At 36.5% G+C, this 16486-nt stretch overlaps 1 protein-coding gene across 3 annotated transcripts in view; it reads left to right on the forward strand.

Moving 5' to 3' along the window:
- The window catches only part of LOC129002860 (unconventional myosin-IXa-like), a 58804-nt gene that overhangs the window by 39300 nt on the left and 3018 nt on the right, over positions 1 to 16486 (forward strand). For all 3 annotated transcript variants that reach the window (XM_054430960.1, XM_054430958.1, XM_054430959.1), the window contains 10 exons: positions 3230 to 3395; positions 3888 to 4138; positions 4367 to 4644; positions 10691 to 10858; positions 12110 to 12395; positions 13414 to 13631; positions 13924 to 14001; positions 14364 to 14560; positions 15092 to 15347; positions 15548 to 15737. In XM_054430960.1, coding sequence (XP_054286935.1) covers positions 3230 to 3395; positions 3888 to 4138; positions 4367 to 4644; positions 10691 to 10858; positions 12110 to 12395; positions 13414 to 13631; positions 13924 to 14001; positions 14364 to 14560; positions 15092 to 15347; positions 15548 to 15737 — 2088 coding nt within the window. The remainder of the gene's footprint in view (positions 1 to 3229; positions 3396 to 3887; positions 4139 to 4366; positions 4645 to 10690; positions 10859 to 12109; positions 12396 to 13413; positions 13632 to 13923; positions 14002 to 14363; positions 14561 to 15091; positions 15348 to 15547; positions 15738 to 16486) is intronic.

Consider the following 16486-nt stretch of genomic DNA (forward strand, 5'->3'; position numbering starts at 1 on the left):
TGTTCATTGCAATAACAAAATATCACACAGTTTGATGAATATTTGTGTGTAAACCACATACAGTACACCTGTATTCTATCTATTTTACCTTTTATTTTTCCAAGACTTTATAGAAAATCACGCATTACGTGATCAGTGAAGAAAGGCTGTATCCCATGTGTTTTATAGGTAAAGAAGACAAGGGCGGTCCTAGACATATATTTTGGGGGGGTCACCGTGGGCCTGGGGGGTATGGAATACCCCCCAAAAAGGAGGGGGGTCCTGGGGTTCCCCCCGGAAAAAATATATATAAATAAATATAGGCTATACAGGGTGATCAACTCAATGAGGCCACCATTGGGATATCGGAAACGGTAAGAATTAGAGAAAACTTAAAATGGGGGACATTCCTTTATTTTTTGTGGCAGTTAAAAATATGATTTTAGTTTTTTTTTATTCAGTCACCATTTTCCAAAATGACGGCCAAATTTGAAATTTCTTATAGAACACCGGATAGAATAGGCAATTTAAAAACTTTTTTATCCCAAACATTTTTTCGATAAACCCATTCGTTTAGGATTTACAGCCTATGAAAAAATGACTTCCGGTGTACATTTTACATCATGTAGCTCCTAAACAAGTACGTTTATAGCAAAAGTGCGAAGAGTAAAAAAGTCTTACAACTGCATCCACATACCAATAAGACCATACAATTAATTAAAAATATGAATTAAATTATTTAAAAAATGGCGGCAAACTTAAAAAGTTAGTTTTATTATATAGTCTTTAAGGAATGTAGATGCAATTCTAAGACTAATTTACTTTTTGCAATTTTGCTCTAAACTTGCTCGTTTAGGAGCTACATGATGTAAAATGTACACCGGAAGTCATTTTTCCATAGGCTGTACTCCTAAACTAGTGGGTTTATCGAAAAAATGTCAAGGCTAAAAAGTTTTTAAATTGCATATTCTATCCGAAAACATGATAAAAAAACTAAAATCATATTTTTAACTGCCACAAAAAATAAAGGAATGTCCCCCATTTAAAGTTTTCTCTAATTCTTACCGTTTCCGATTTCCCAATGGTGGCCTCCTTGAGTTGATCACCCTGTATATATGAATTTGAACGGATGGTGTTTTTGGTCTCTAGGGACCTCAAAACGAAAAATTAAATCGGGCCTGGGTCCAGGTGTTACCATAAGTACTACGGTAATAGCTTATTCCCTATATGGGAAATTCGCCAAAAACCTAATAGTTATATAGAACAATATTACATCCAACCAGCTGTTAGTTAAAACAAATTATATGGGACTAAAACAAATCGATGATTACAAAGATTCCTTTAAAAAATAATTTGAACATCCTACTATTTTACTATGCATATTTAATTAATCTGCCATCCTCATACCTAAGAATTGAATGTATCAATGGTCAGCATTACACATAGTATAAATAAGTCAACTCTCAATATTTGTTTCCAAATGCTGAATTTGTGTCACAAATGCTGAATGTTTACAGCTGTTATGTTAAGCAAATTATATTGTACTAAAAGCTAGCTTAGAAGGTTAGCGTCGGCTGGTAGACTTTTTAAAAATTAAAACTTAATTTCTAAAAAACTGGGACCCGTAATTATAATTATGGCTTTGACATTCCCTAGTTCTCAAAATTATCTTTCTTTCAACACAAAAATAATGAAAATCCGTCGACTGGTTGATTCAGAATGTGAAAAAAACCCCAATTACGTTTTAATAATATATATGATAGTTTGGACAGGTTTCAACCCTTCCGAGGCGTAATATTTACACAGTTTATTTGTAGACTACATTATAACTCATAAAATAGTTCTAAAATTAAATGGATCTCCTTTTACAAGTGTATATAATAACCAGAAATTTTCAGATCGTCCTTGCGTGTATTTCATGCCACAAATTTTGACGAAAGGCTTTTTATTACATAAACTATACCTATTTACAGTGTTGACCAAACAGTTAGCAAGAAGCATTAATAGATAAGCTATATACCAAATATGATAATTTTAGCTCTATTCTAATTATGACAAAACACGAAGTAACTAAGAGCGAGTTTTGTTGGTGTAGTAAGCGTTGCAGGAGGTCTACTTTACACTGAATCGACGTTCACTTTTATTGCTTTTGATCTTCCGGCACTGTTGACTCAGCGAAACTAAACTTGTATTTTACCGTATTTCGTTATATTAAAACTGCTGTTGCATTAGGTCAAATTCCCAATAAGTCAATTGCTTTAACATAGACCACGTTTTTAGCTCGGACTGTACTATTTGACTTACTGGGACTTTTGATCTACAGACACTGCAAACATTGTAGTTTTTGACCTAGCGGCACAGGTATAAATTATTTGATCTTCCGGGACTGTTGACTTTAAGCAACATTCCCGAAGGAACTCAGTTAATATATAATAAGAATATTTTGAACCAAATTCACTGCCTATAGAATTAAATTAAAAGTCAAATGTTGAACATTTTGTATTTCACTAATTAAACCAGCAATAATTTAACAATTTCTTGTTCCCCATAAGTATTCGACTCTTATACTTTGAAAAGGTTATTTATCTAAAAAGTAAACCCACATCTATTCCTGAAATCAACGATGTACACAGTATTAACTGTATGTTTTGTACTTCAATAAGTGGGTCTTGATTTATTTATTTATATTCTTCACTATCAGCCCCCACCAGAACCAGCAATTACCAGTAAATCATCAATTAGAAATACTTATTGGGATTTGTATATTCTCCCCCCCCCCCCCCCCATAGATCGCAAGGCTCTAGGCATGCGGCATCACCACTTAGATGAAACCAAAATTCATTTATGATTTGGCGGGATTTGAACCTGGGACCTGAGGGACCGCGTTCTACCACTAAACCGCTCCCCATATAAGGGTAATGACCGTGAGTTAGGATTTTATTAAATCCGTTCTTGTTAATAAGACCAAGGATTAGCCTAGCAATAAAATTGGAGGGACTTACTATTTATTAATAGTTCAAGTTGCCTGTAATAAGCTATTGTGGGAATTTAATGGTTAAGTTAATTTTTTTTGTATGCCTAAAAGCTGGCATTTTGCTTACCTTAATGTGTGTCCACCAAAAGCTTGTTATTATTTGGATTGTGTCCATATGGTTAGGTGAAACATGAAAATTACCTTATTTATAACCCTTAAATAGAGTTTAAAGGTTTTTATTAACTCTAATTCAACCCACCTTTGTCAATGTTGTAGGTGTTGGAGCAAACAAGAAGACAGACACACTGAGCGATTGTGAGATGGACGATGTGAGAGAGCCGTTGTATCATCCGATGATCGTGACTGGACGTGCACCTACAGTGGACGCCGAGCCACTGGCACCGACACGGTTGGCGCGGCGCCGAGACAACGCTCAGCAAATGTCAGTAGATCACCCCCATCGTATACCTCTGTAATAATGCTGAAGAACAGAACAGTGTTACAAACACATTATTATGTGCAGTAGAAGGATGTCTAAATTGAGAAATACCTGACTAAATTAGAATTCAGCTATGATTTGTATCTATTAGCCTTATTCTTTATACATTAGTCCACAGACTATTTATAGATGGATTATTTTCTGAGGTAAGCTATCTGAATTTTGGGCCTATTCCTTTTCAATAAATCCATGTATTTTGCAAGTGTTTCTGTAAGCTTAGCTTACTAACAAATCTATCGGATTCAACAGAAAAAAGTAATTAACAGTCTAGTCTTTTCTTTTGGTATCTCAACCTAACTACGTCCATTTCAATTCTGTAAACTCTCTAAATCTTCAACACAAACATTTCTAATTTTAAATAAAGTCAAAGATAAAACTATTCTCTCTGGTGAGTGAAGCCAAAAAAATACAAAATAACAGCTGATATGTTTGCAGACCATCACAGCTGGACTTGAAGCGGAGGAACAGTGACCCGGCAAACCGTCTGCCCCCTCCCCCCGCACCCCCACCTCCGCTGCCCCCTCTGCCGTCCCCGGACCTGGGCCTGCTGGAGTGGAAGGGCACGTCCATGTTCACCATCGCAGGACACAACTTCTGCAAAGAGGGTCGGTTCTCCAAGGAGGACAGGTGTGCTTACTGTGACAAACCGATGGATGCCTTCCTCACTCAGGGACACAAGTGTATAGGTGAGTAGGTGTATATTATGTAATTAGTCTGGAAAATAGATTTATACCGGATTAAAATCAGGCAAATGAAAATTTTTTTAGTCTGCAGGTCTGATTGGTAGGAGTACTTTTTTATATTCAATAACTAAATACAGAAAGATAAAAGTATTTTAATCTTAATTCTCAGATAATTTAAAACCTTAATTATGTACTTATTGAAAGCTGTAAAAGACCATTGTTGTGTTTCAGACTGCAAAGCGTTGTTCCATCCCAAATGTATACAGAACGGTGGCGTGCTGTCCATGCCGTGTGTGCCGAGGGTGAGTGGTGGTCGCAAGAAGCACCGCAAGATGACCCGCAGCCACGGTCACAACATGCATGGCCCGCAGTCCCTCAGACCCTCCGCCCCACAGCAACAACTGTCTCAGTTCAGTCTGACCGGCACTAGCGAGTTCACCGACCGAGCGGACCGCATCATATCAGACGTGCGTGAACTGCAACTGATGCAGGACTTCATCACAACCAAGGTACATAGAGTTGATTATTTGCTGTTTTACAACTGATAGCAGGCTTACCTGAATGGGAAAGAGTCCAAACTGGCACAGGAAACACAAAACTTTATACTAGGTATATACTCAAAACATTAGAATATTGCACTGTTACTGACAGCATTTTCAACTAAGTAAGAGAGAGTTTTACTCAACAAAAAATCCTAATAAGGCTATAGTTTTAGTTGAGGTAGTATGTCATTTCCTGATGCTCGTATCCATTGTGTCATCTCCAGTGGCGGATTTACCATAAGGCACACTAGGCACGTGCCTAGGGGCGCCAGCCGTTGAGGGGCGCCCGCCGTTGAAGGGCGCCTGGCCGCAGCGGGTAACGGGCGGCGTGCGTGGTGGCGGGCGCCAGGGTGACGAGACGATCGGTGAAGATGACTCACGTTCATGTCCCGACGTGCAGATGCAGACATACACTGCGAGTAGCAGTAGTGAGCACTATCAGTAGTCAGTGTGTCATTACCAGTTACAGTAGTACCCTCTGGTAGTACCTAGTACCTGTGTTGTGTTTCAGTGCAGTGGCAAATGTTGTGTATGTTTTAGCCATTGAGTGAAGTGCATGTTTATCATCAGTCTGTTTAGGATTGGATTAGTATTTGCAATCAAAAGCGGTTACACAGTAAGTAGGCCTACACTGATAATTTGCTTACGACATCTATAATCGTAAATAACTATTCTACTACTCATACAAATTAAATTAATTCTTAAACGAAAACGGTGTTACCGTAGTCATAATTTTAGTCTTTATAATATCCAGCAAAAGCCGTGTTTATACTTTTACTTATTAATTTAAATGCATAAAGTTCAATAGCAATAGTAGGCTTATAACAAATAACTGAATGGATTCGTCGATTCGTGGAATCTAATCAGTTAATAGTAGTTTACGCAACGATTGCGTAAAGTTAGTGTTAACGACACGAGTATAAAATTTAAGGTACGAGCCTTGGCGAGTGCCTTATAAACTTCTACGAGTCTACGAGTGTCATTAACACTATTTACGAATTTACGCTAGTTGCGTACACTACTTTACCTACAACAGTGTTTTAATTACTAAAAATAACTACCCATAACTTCTAAGAGAGGTTATGTTTTCTTTCATAACCTCTCACTGCCAATGACAGTAATGCAACGAAACGTTGAACCAAACACTAATTGCACCACTCAACAATTAAATTGGCGTGAACAGCTGATTAGTTGAAGTTCGAATCATTACAATTTTACTTCTTCACTCTCAATCCTTGTTTCTTTGAACCTCATTGGTCCGTTACCCGTTACCCGTGTTGTTTTGAGTAAAACTATGCTGTTATGGATGTAAACAATGCTGTTATGAGAAACTTTTCAATTCTAAGAACTGAACTGAAACGGCTACTTAAAAAACGGTCGTAGGTAAAATCGTTAAAAGGTCAGTTAAAATTATTTTTGTTTTGGCAGAACAATATATAATCTAAATAATTTTAATCGAATTAACGTAATATAGTTTAATCTAAAATGTAAAACTTATTAATAAAAGGCCCTACCAGTATTTATTTAATTTAAAATAAAAACTAATTTTGTGTGTAACCGCTTTTGATTTTGTTTTACTTTTTTAGCAATTTTAATTTCGTAAATATGCATAAAGAATATAACAATAATGAGTGAAAAACGAAAAAAGTTAAGTGGAGCAGCATTCCGTAAACAGTCAAAGGAAAAGCGTGAGAGAGAGACTTCCCTTTTAAAATCTGTGAAAAAAGTGGACAGTTATTTTTGTAAAAAATAACAAGTAAATGAAAATAGTCAACAAGAAAATGAAAGCAAACACGACGAGTTCTCTGTTAACCCAAGTACGAGTGCGATAACTAATACGACAGACAACGATAGTGTTCAAGTTCAAGTTCAAACTGTCAATACAGTTGAAATCTCTGATACCGACAAATACAAAGATAATGGTTCGAACGTTGCTATTGAAATTAAAAGTAATGATAATTGTGAAACAGACGTGCAAGTGGTAGATTTAAAAGACACTGGCCTGGTAAGTGATGATCCTATTGAATGGGTAGTAAATGATGCTACAATTGAAATCCTATTACGCCGTGGTATTAAACAAAATAAGAACTGCAATTTTTAACGTCCAAAAGGAAATTTGGAGACAAAACAAGATGTTTGACAGAGAGTACTTTTTACCGTCAATTAGCTAATGGTGAGATAAGGTCAAGGGAATATTTAGTTTATTCTCCAAGTAGTGGTTCCGTTTTCTGTGCTCCGTGCAAGCTTTTTTGTTCAAAATATGTGGGTTCTACCAGATCAAAACTTTCTACTGAAGGCATATCAGATTGGAAAAACATTGCATGTATTTTATCCGCACACGAAAATTCTCAAGACCATAAAAATTGTGAGTTAGATCTTTTGACAAGAAAAAAAACCTTAGGAACTATTACGGCTCAGTATGATTCGTATGTAGAAGCTGAAACTAAATACTGGAGAAATGTTCTTTCTAGAGTTTTTGCTGTTGTAAAAAAATTAACAAGCAGAGGCCGCCCTCTTCGCGGCCGCGATGAAAAATTTGGTTCTTTGCACAATGGGGAATACATGATGTCACTGGAGCTGATCGCTGAATTCGATCCCTTCCTGGCTAATCACATTGAACGATATGGTAACCCTGGACAAGGACAAACCTCGTACCTTTCTTCAACCATATGTGATGAAGTTGTCGATTTACTAGCCAGTAAAGTTAGGAAGATTATCGTTAATGATATCAAGACTGCCAAATACTTCTCTGTAATAGTTGACTCAACCCCAGATATCTCACACACCGACCAATTGTCTTTTGTATTAAGGTATGTTGGCAAAGATGGCTTACCTGTTGAACGATTCATTCAATTTATTCCCAATTCTGGACACAAAGCAGAGAATTTGGCTGAAACTGTGCTAAATACTTTAGAATCACATTCCATTGACATCAATGACTGTAGAGGTCAATCCTATGATAATGCGAGTAATATGTCTGGGATTTACTCCGGATTACAAGCTCGTATTAAAGAAATCAATCCCAAAGCGCTTTTTGTCCCATGTGCTGCACATTCACTGAACTTAGTGGGCACATGTGCTGCAAGCTGTTGCCGGGAAGCATGCACGTTTTTTAATTTAGTACAAAATATTTATAATTTCTTCTCAGCCTCAACAAAACGTTGGGAAAAGTTGATGCAGTGCCAGGTGCATACAAGTAGAACTGTAAAGGGTTTATCCGATACAAGGTGGTATGCACGGGAAGATGCTTGTAGAAGCTTATGTGACAACTGGCAATCTGTTATCGAGGCCCTACACTTTTACCAAAACGACCCTTGCGAAAAACCTCTGGTGAGGAATGAAGCACATGGCATTTTAAATGGAATGTACAGATTGGAAACTGCATTGATGCTGGATATTTGGACAGATATTTTAGAAAGATTTGAAAAAGTAAGCGAGACGCTCCAAAGTGTTGATATATCCATTGAAAGAGCAAACCGACTATATGATTCTCTTGTAGAATACATGGACTCCCTTCGTGAAATGTTTGACGAATACGAAAAAAAAGGCAATGGCTCGATGTGAATGGTGTGAGTGTGATTATGACACTACTTCAAAACGCTTTCAGAAGAGAAAACGTCGTCCAGATGAAGAGACTGAAGACGAAGTCGTCCTTACAGGGCGAGACAAGTTTAAAGTGGAAACCTTTTATGTTATTATCGACAGACTTAAAATTGAATTACAAAAAAGAAAAGAAGCGTATTCTTTAATAGCTGACAGATTTTCAGTCTTTACTGACCTTTCAGATACACAACCATCAGCAATTTTAGAAAAAGCAACAAAACTCCAAAACCTTTACGATACCGACCTAGAGTCATCATTTGGGAGTGAGTGTGTGCATTTTTCTAAATTGATAAAGTGCAATAACGTCACATGCACACCTCTCTCAATGAGCAAGTTCCTCAGAGAAGAAAAATTGGAGGATACATTTCCTAATGTGGATATAGCTCTTAGGATGTATTTGTCTACTGCAGTTAGCAACTGTTCTGCAGAAAGATCATTTTCTTCATTAAAGAGGATCAAGTCTTATCTGCGTTCTACCCTAAAGGAAGACAAGTTGAATTCCCTAGCTATTCTTAATATTGAAGCCGAAATCCTTAATTGTGAAGACTTTGCATTTGAACAGTTGATAGAAGAGTTTTCTGTAATGAAAGCAAGACGTAAACGTTTGATGTAGATGTAAAAATATGTAAGAACATGCTTTCACATTCGTAATTTGTTAACAGTTTGGTTTTTGAAGCAATCCCTTTAAGTAATTAAAAATACTATGAATAATACTATTAATTTCAGATACAAAGAACATCATAATTATAAGTGACTAATTGTTCACTTTTTTCATTTAGATTTCATTTCAGTATTCTGTTACATAAAAATAGGAGTTTAAACAAATTTTACCTGTTCGTATTAAAAAAAGTATCTTCAAGAGTAATAATAAATGAAGCTTAACAAACCTTGTGAGCTGTCTTATTTTGAATCTTCTTCACCAAAAATGGGAAAATTAAGGTAGGCCTATGAATATTCCGTAATAGGTATATAACCTTTGACTATTAATACAACCCAATAGTCAATGATATAACATTAAATATAGTTCTTAAGTTCTTTATTATTATTATCATTAGTATGAGTAGGCCTATATGATGCATGATATTACTACATTAAATTAATATGCAGGGTGTTTTTAAAAGATTAAACCATTAAACCAGCTTCGATTTCTTTTATCATCAAGTAGATTTAATTTAATTTAATTTAGCAATGAATATAAACCATGCGAACCTCAGATAACAATTTGTATCTTCTGTTGTGCCGTAAACGTCATACTAGCGACTGGCGTATGGGTCACAATATTGGCCTACCACCGCGCACCTGTTTTGCGCATGTCAAGGTCAAAATTTCCTCCCTTGCTACAGGAGAAACAAAACTTAGTTATTTTAGTTTCAATATTACGTATAAAACGTTTAGTTGCCTTGAATATTACCGAAGCAATTATCATTTAAAATCTTGACATTCTTTTAAAAAGACCCTGTATATATATCTATATCTATATAACTAACTGGAATATATATATCTACTAGAAATATAAGTTTTAGGGTTCTCTGTTGTACTTTTACTGCCGTAATTTAATATATTATCAGCAGCCCTATTACGTTAACACCTAAATTCAAATATATATATATGTATTATTAATTTCCTGGAAATTATAAAAAAACAATTGAAGCTGAATACATTTGAATTGAATTTAGTCAAGAACGGCCGGCAATGCGTTCGGCGATTAATTTAGGCTATTCATATTCATATTTATTCTTGTCTCAACAACTAAATATATGTTTTTCTTAAAACCTTGTAATACAACTTTAATATAAAGTAGGCCCTACTCATATAGTGACTATGTTTTCCTGGAAAATGCATTAATAAGCATGCCAACAACGGGAAGTTTAATATTGCTTTTACGCTGAAACCTTTCCTCAATTGCGGAACACAAAGGGGCGGCCGGCCGAACGGGCCTAGGGGCGGCGCCGTAGGTAAATCCGCCACTGGTCATCTCATAACATAATGTGTTAAGACAATTTTCCTAGTGTTATGTCATGTCGTACTAACCACTAGATAAAAGTGATAAAAATAACCTTGAATGTACTTCTAACCAACTACTCATCTCTGAGTCGGACTACTTGGCTTGACCTTGAGTACTCGTTAAAACTTGAGTAATTACTCTATACCTGAGTACTAGCCCACCCATATTTTTGCATATCCTTTCCATTTCCATACTTCTAAACTACTTTATTTCTCAGTGGTCAAGGAAAACCTGGAAAAGTCAGGGAATTTTGGTGTTTCTATTTTTCCATTCAATTGTATTTTAACATTCTCATTCGCAATAAGTAGAACAATAACACATTTAATTATCGTCATCCATAAAGTAAATTTGATGAAACCTATAGTTGGTAACATTATGTTTGATGCATTTTTCATTGATTTGCAGATCTACAAGATAGAGAGTGGGGACAAGCAGAGTCAAGTAGACAGGGTGTTCAAGCAAGCTCTAAGAGAGTTCAAGGATAACCTCGTAGCTACATACAGTGTTGTCAACAAGCAGGGACCAGAGGCACTCAATATCAAGTATAAGGATCTCATCGCCAACTTCCTCAGAGTAAGTCTATTGTTTCACTGTCCCAGCGTATGATTCCATGGCAAAGTGTGAATAAATTCAAAGGGTATTGGAAACTAACTTTGGTGTTACAAGGTTGGTTCTGGTTAAGATATTGTTTGTATGACAAATTGTCATACTTTTTTAGTTTTCTCTCTACCAAAACCAGTGAAAATGTGTATAAAGGAACAGTCGATCAGTAAAAACTCCTCAAGTTTTAAATGGATATCCCTGAAATCATTAAAACCTACTCATACGGATCTAGCCTATACTCATCTTTATCTGTTTTCCAAATTATCATTAAAATACCCCCGCTGCAGCAAACCTGCCGACTTAGCGAATTTCCATTTGCCTGGATTGATTTGTAATTATTAATCTATTAAATTAACATTTATGTTTAACGAGTAACTAGGTTAGCTGCTACAGGGAAACTAATAAAGTGTGTTTTTTATTAAAATATCAATAGCTTAGTATGAAATAAATGAAAAAGCCAAGTTTGATCAACATTTATCCATAAACAAGCCAACTACAACATATTATACTATTCTCCATAAGAATAACTTGGGAATTTTAAATTTAAATTTTTTTTTAATTTTCTCAGTAACCAATTGTTGTACAAAAACACTCTGATATACTAAATTATTTGTTTTTTAAGCTCTTTAAAAAGGTCTAGAGAAAAATTGATAGTAAATTGTGTGTTTTAAGTTTAAAAAAATTAGAAAAACCCATTTTTACCCCATAAAACCCCCGTTAAACCCCGTTCCCATGGTCCGATCATGCGGGTTAGCGAACTCATTCAAGTTTATCCCGCCTTGCACCTTCAAACCAAATATTATCAAAATCGGACAAAAATTACTCAAGTTATCGTGCGAATGGACATATTATACATATATAAAATTTTGAACGAATGGTGTTTTTGGCCTCTGGAGACATCAAAATGAAAAAGTAAATCGGTCCCGGGCCTAGGTCATACCATAAGACCTACTTCCTTATAGGGAAATTCGCTAAAATGACTAGGCTTGTTGTTCAACATTGTCAAAGTTCGCAAAAAACTAAAAAAAACGCCTAAAACTAATTTTTCATGATTAAACAGAGATGTATGTTTAGTTTCATGCAATTATTTTCTTTGGTGTTCTTTCACATTTCAAGCTTTAAGGATAATTACACTACCTGTATTGTACATATTAGACCAAAATATAATACAGGTTTTACAATGTAAAGTGCTCAAAGTCAAAACACTCATAACTTTTGCAGGTGATGGAGACAGTCTGCACCCAAGAGCAGACAAAGACTGACTTCCCGGTGACGATGGGTGTGAACGCTTTCCGCGGCTTTCTCAACGAGTTCATGGCGCAGACAAGAGTAGAGCAGGTGAAACCTCACAAAACGAAGAGGAAAAAAGAGAAGAAACGGAAGACGGAAGATCCAATCGCACACGCGGGCCACCATTTTGTGTTGACTATCATCAATATACCCACCGCCTGTGAGATCTGCACTAGTTTCTTCATGTGGCCGCTGGAGCGGGGCCTCGTGTGTCAGAGTAAGAATTCTTGTTTGGTTTTGGAATATTTCCTCCCAGTGAAACGTTTACTATTGAGGGTTTGAGCATTTAAGCGTAGTTAGAGGTGGGGAGTTGTGCTGTAAACTTATTGATGTGCTGTTCAACGTCAACAAACCAATGCCTTTGGTAAAACAGACGTCGTGTGGTAATTTATGAAAATGTCATTTACTCTGCTGTGGCATAATAACTTATATTTTTGGCTGTGTTGCTTAAATACAGGGTGACAATTAAGTCTGGAAGCTCTTAATACCAAAACTCACACGTGCTTACTGGTGATAAGTACTAACGCACTCATCTGCCCAATTACCAACCAGATAACCCCTTTGGGGGACGGTCCACAAGGAGTCAAGAAAAAATTCTTAAATAGCAACAAATGTCAAGTTTGGTATCAAATTAAAGGTCTCCGTTAGTAAAATACAATGCCACAAATCTGAACTCAAACGGACAACCAAGTCAAAAATGGCAGCCGTTCAAATATTTCTTTAATCTGCCATTTTGAATATTTGAACGGCTACAATTTTTTACCCAGCAAATATTTTTAGCTCAAATTTGCGGCATTGTATTCCACTAATAAAGACCTTTAATCTTATGTGCACATCAACTTATGCTTACGTTTATGATTTTCATCTGACTTTTAGCGGTCACCTCGCAGTATAAATAAGCACTGCAAATTCAAGGAATATTTGAACAGCTGTCATTTTTGACTCCATTGTCCGTTTGAGTTCGAGTGGCATCCTGCTAACATTTTAAAAAGCCTGGAAAATTTGTACAGATGAAGTAGTGTGGCTACATGGTTTGTTAAACCGGAAGCCAGCTTTACAAGCAAACTAGAAAAGAAGAAGAAGAAGAAGTGTTTGAGTGCCCTAGATTATAAACAGGCTGGATCAGCAAGATTATTTCCAAATATAATTTGTGTTATTAAAGTAAATGGATTAGTGTGTAGTTTTTAAAGCAACTTGATCAGCTGACTAATGTGACATGTGTGTTTGTTGTTCAGATTGTAAACTGACCTGCCACAAGAAGTGTTACACCCAGGTAGGGGTGTGTCGTCTGCAGGTGGGGGCGGGGGGAGTGATGTCACCTTTCCGAGTGTTCGGAGTCCCGCTCCACCAGCTGGCGACAGGCGATGGGAAAGTCCCGCTGGTCGTGGACCGACTCATCACCACTATAGAGATGTACGGCTTGTACATGGAGGGCATTTACAGAAAATCGGGGGTGAGTGGTGAAAAGATTTTGTTCTAAAATGTTAATTATTCAATAGAGGTGTGAGAGATGACTTAGACTGGGTAGAGAGCGCATTACTTAGACCTATTGAAATATCTCACGATTTGTTGGTGCATTAGTCTTGTAAAACCCCAGTTGCCATTCATAAACAATAAAAAAATTTTAAACCTTTACTATTTGAAAAGAAAATTCAAATTGAGATAATAGTGTTCTAATCCAGGAAGTTTGAATCAAGCAAGTTCCACTGTAATATAATTTAAAATTTGATAAACTTGATTTTCAGGTAAGCTCCAAGGTACGTGAGCTGAAAGCTAGAATGGAGGAAGACAATATCGAAACCGTCCAATTTGAACACTACCAGGTAAGAAAATAATAGATATACTGGATTGAATTTATGAATGTTTGCACCTTTAGTTTTTTTTTATTTCATTTGACTCATTGATAACTTCTAGTCCTAGTCTTTTGTTTTTAATCATCTAATTTGAACAAAGTAAACTTAATATTTTTCTCATCTCACTATTTTGATGCAACAACACTCTTTGTGTAAAAATGAAGCTGAACATGAATGCAGGGTGAATGACCTAGATGAAAATCTTCAGTGTTTCAATGTTTACTAATCGATTATTTCCCACGTTAAAATCACATTGATTTTTGTTGTAGATTAACAAACATGTTGTATCACTTGTTCAACTAAATCAACTGATTATATTTCACATTCCACAGGTCCACGTATTGGCCAGTGTGCTCAAGAGTTTCCTGCGCGAGATGCCGGAGCCACTGCTAACGTTTGACTGTTACGAGGACTTCTTACGAGCCGCCAACCTTCCCGAGGACAGCGTCAGTTCGCTGTTTGCCATCCTGCGGCGACTGCCCAAGCCCAACTACCACCTCATGGAAAGACTTATCTTTCACCTAGCCAGGTTTGTTTTTTTACTATTATTAGAATTTACGGTTGTTAACTGATTTTACTTCTTTTCAAGTTGTTTCGGTTGTTGTCAGAATGTTGTTGATTTGAGAACAAAGGTATCTCATTGAAGGTATGAAAGTATGACAGAGTTTACCTGTTGTAAATTGTGTGTTGCGATAAATAGTTTCTGCAGAGCTAAATTAAATTGTTGTAAAGTTTAATAAGCAGCACTAAAATGGTTGTTTGTAAAATTTAATAATGTGTGTTATAATAGGTATTACAAAAGTCTCACTGTGTCAAAAAGCTATTCTCATCAAGAATATATGTAGGCCTATGTACTTTAATAAATCCATCCTTTTATTTTTCTAAGTGTAAATTATTTTTTGTATTAATAAATATCTCATGATTTACATTACATAGCTTGTAAGTATTTTGGTTAGCTTTGTGATTAATTGTAATTTTGTTTGCCTACATTAATTCAGGATCTAAACATTATCTTGGTATTTTTAAATGTTGAATGTCTTATTTTGAACATGTTTTATAGGGTGGCGTCGCACGAAGATGTAAACCGGATGAACTCAAGTGCGTTGGCAATAGTGTTTGCACCATGCATCCTGCGTACCAACAAAGCAGTGCCGGCGCAAGACTCGCTCAACGACATCGCTCGCCAGACAAAGTGCATCGAGATAATCGTCAGTGAGCAGTTGCGCAAACTGCGGAACACACTGGCGGACATTGACACATTGGACACTGCGGCGCATACGGCTACACACCGGCTGTCTTCACTGAGAAGCTCAAAGGTAAGACTTGCAGTAGACAAATTCCTAAATTATCTTGAGTTGTGGGTAATAGGGAACGGTTAAAAACTTTAGTATATTTCCAGTACAAAATACTACAGCTGATTGCACGGTCTTTCCATAAGCAAGTTTCCTCTGCACCTTTCTCAGTGATATTTGTGCGAATGGGACACAGTCATTAAACACGTGTTTTTCCTGTGCAGATATTCACACCAGAAGAGTTGCTGCCGCAGAAGACGGACTTGGAGGAGGAGATCCTGATGGGTCACATCGAGGAGTTGAGGAAGGAGAAGGCGATCCTCACGTCCACGTTGCCCTCTCTCACCCGCACCACGTCCGACGACGACCTGCTGTCTACAGACGACGGGAGTCTGGATGACGTCGATACTCAACGTGAGTAGACAAAGTGTTGTAGCAATGTTCAGTCGCATAGATGTTGTGAATCTGGCTGTCCATTGTTGCAAAGTAGGGTATAATTACAAGGAATCACAGAATGAATGGTGAAACACTATTCTGCGGTAAAACATTTTAAGGTAAATAAAACCTGTATATATTCAAACTAGATTTTTTCCTTTGGAGGATAAGTAAGCTGTTGTAGTTTGCCTGTTGGATATAGTTTGATAAAATTTAACTTATTTAGTTAATTATTTTGAACATACTAAGCTATCAACAGGACCGGATTTAGCATTTTTGCGCCCCTAGGCCCAAATAATTTTCCGCCCCCTAGTCTGGTCACAGTTACTTTCCTTCAAACCTTTATTAAAAACTATATCACGCCCATAGGCCTAAGTTAATTGCTTGAATACCAAAAATGAATACAAAATGCTGTCTTAAACACTGTTAGCAATTTTATGCTTTTAATAAATGCTCACGTTTGTGGCCGTGGGACTGAAACAAAACAACTCAAACCACCGAGAATTCCTGAAAAAAAAAAAAACATGGCCATTGATTCCAATTCCTGGCCCAAAAACCTGAACTCCATACAGTATGTGATACCATAGATAAAACATAGGCTACTCCTTTAGTAGATTTGTCATAATTTTGGATTAGCTGAAAACAATTCTTGTTATTTAAGGAGTATGTTTTATCTATGTTTAAACCTAGTTTATCCAAAATAAAACGATCTAATCATCAACAATTGT

Source organism: Macrosteles quadrilineatus, unplaced genomic scaffold (genome assembly GCF_028750875.1).
Source record: "Macrosteles quadrilineatus isolate MER2022 unplaced genomic scaffold, UCM_ALF_1.0 Scaffold_9__3_contigs__length_116548681, whole genome shotgun sequence".
Classification (NCBI taxonomy): Eukaryota; Metazoa; Arthropoda; class Insecta; order Hemiptera; family Cicadellidae; genus Macrosteles; species Macrosteles quadrilineatus.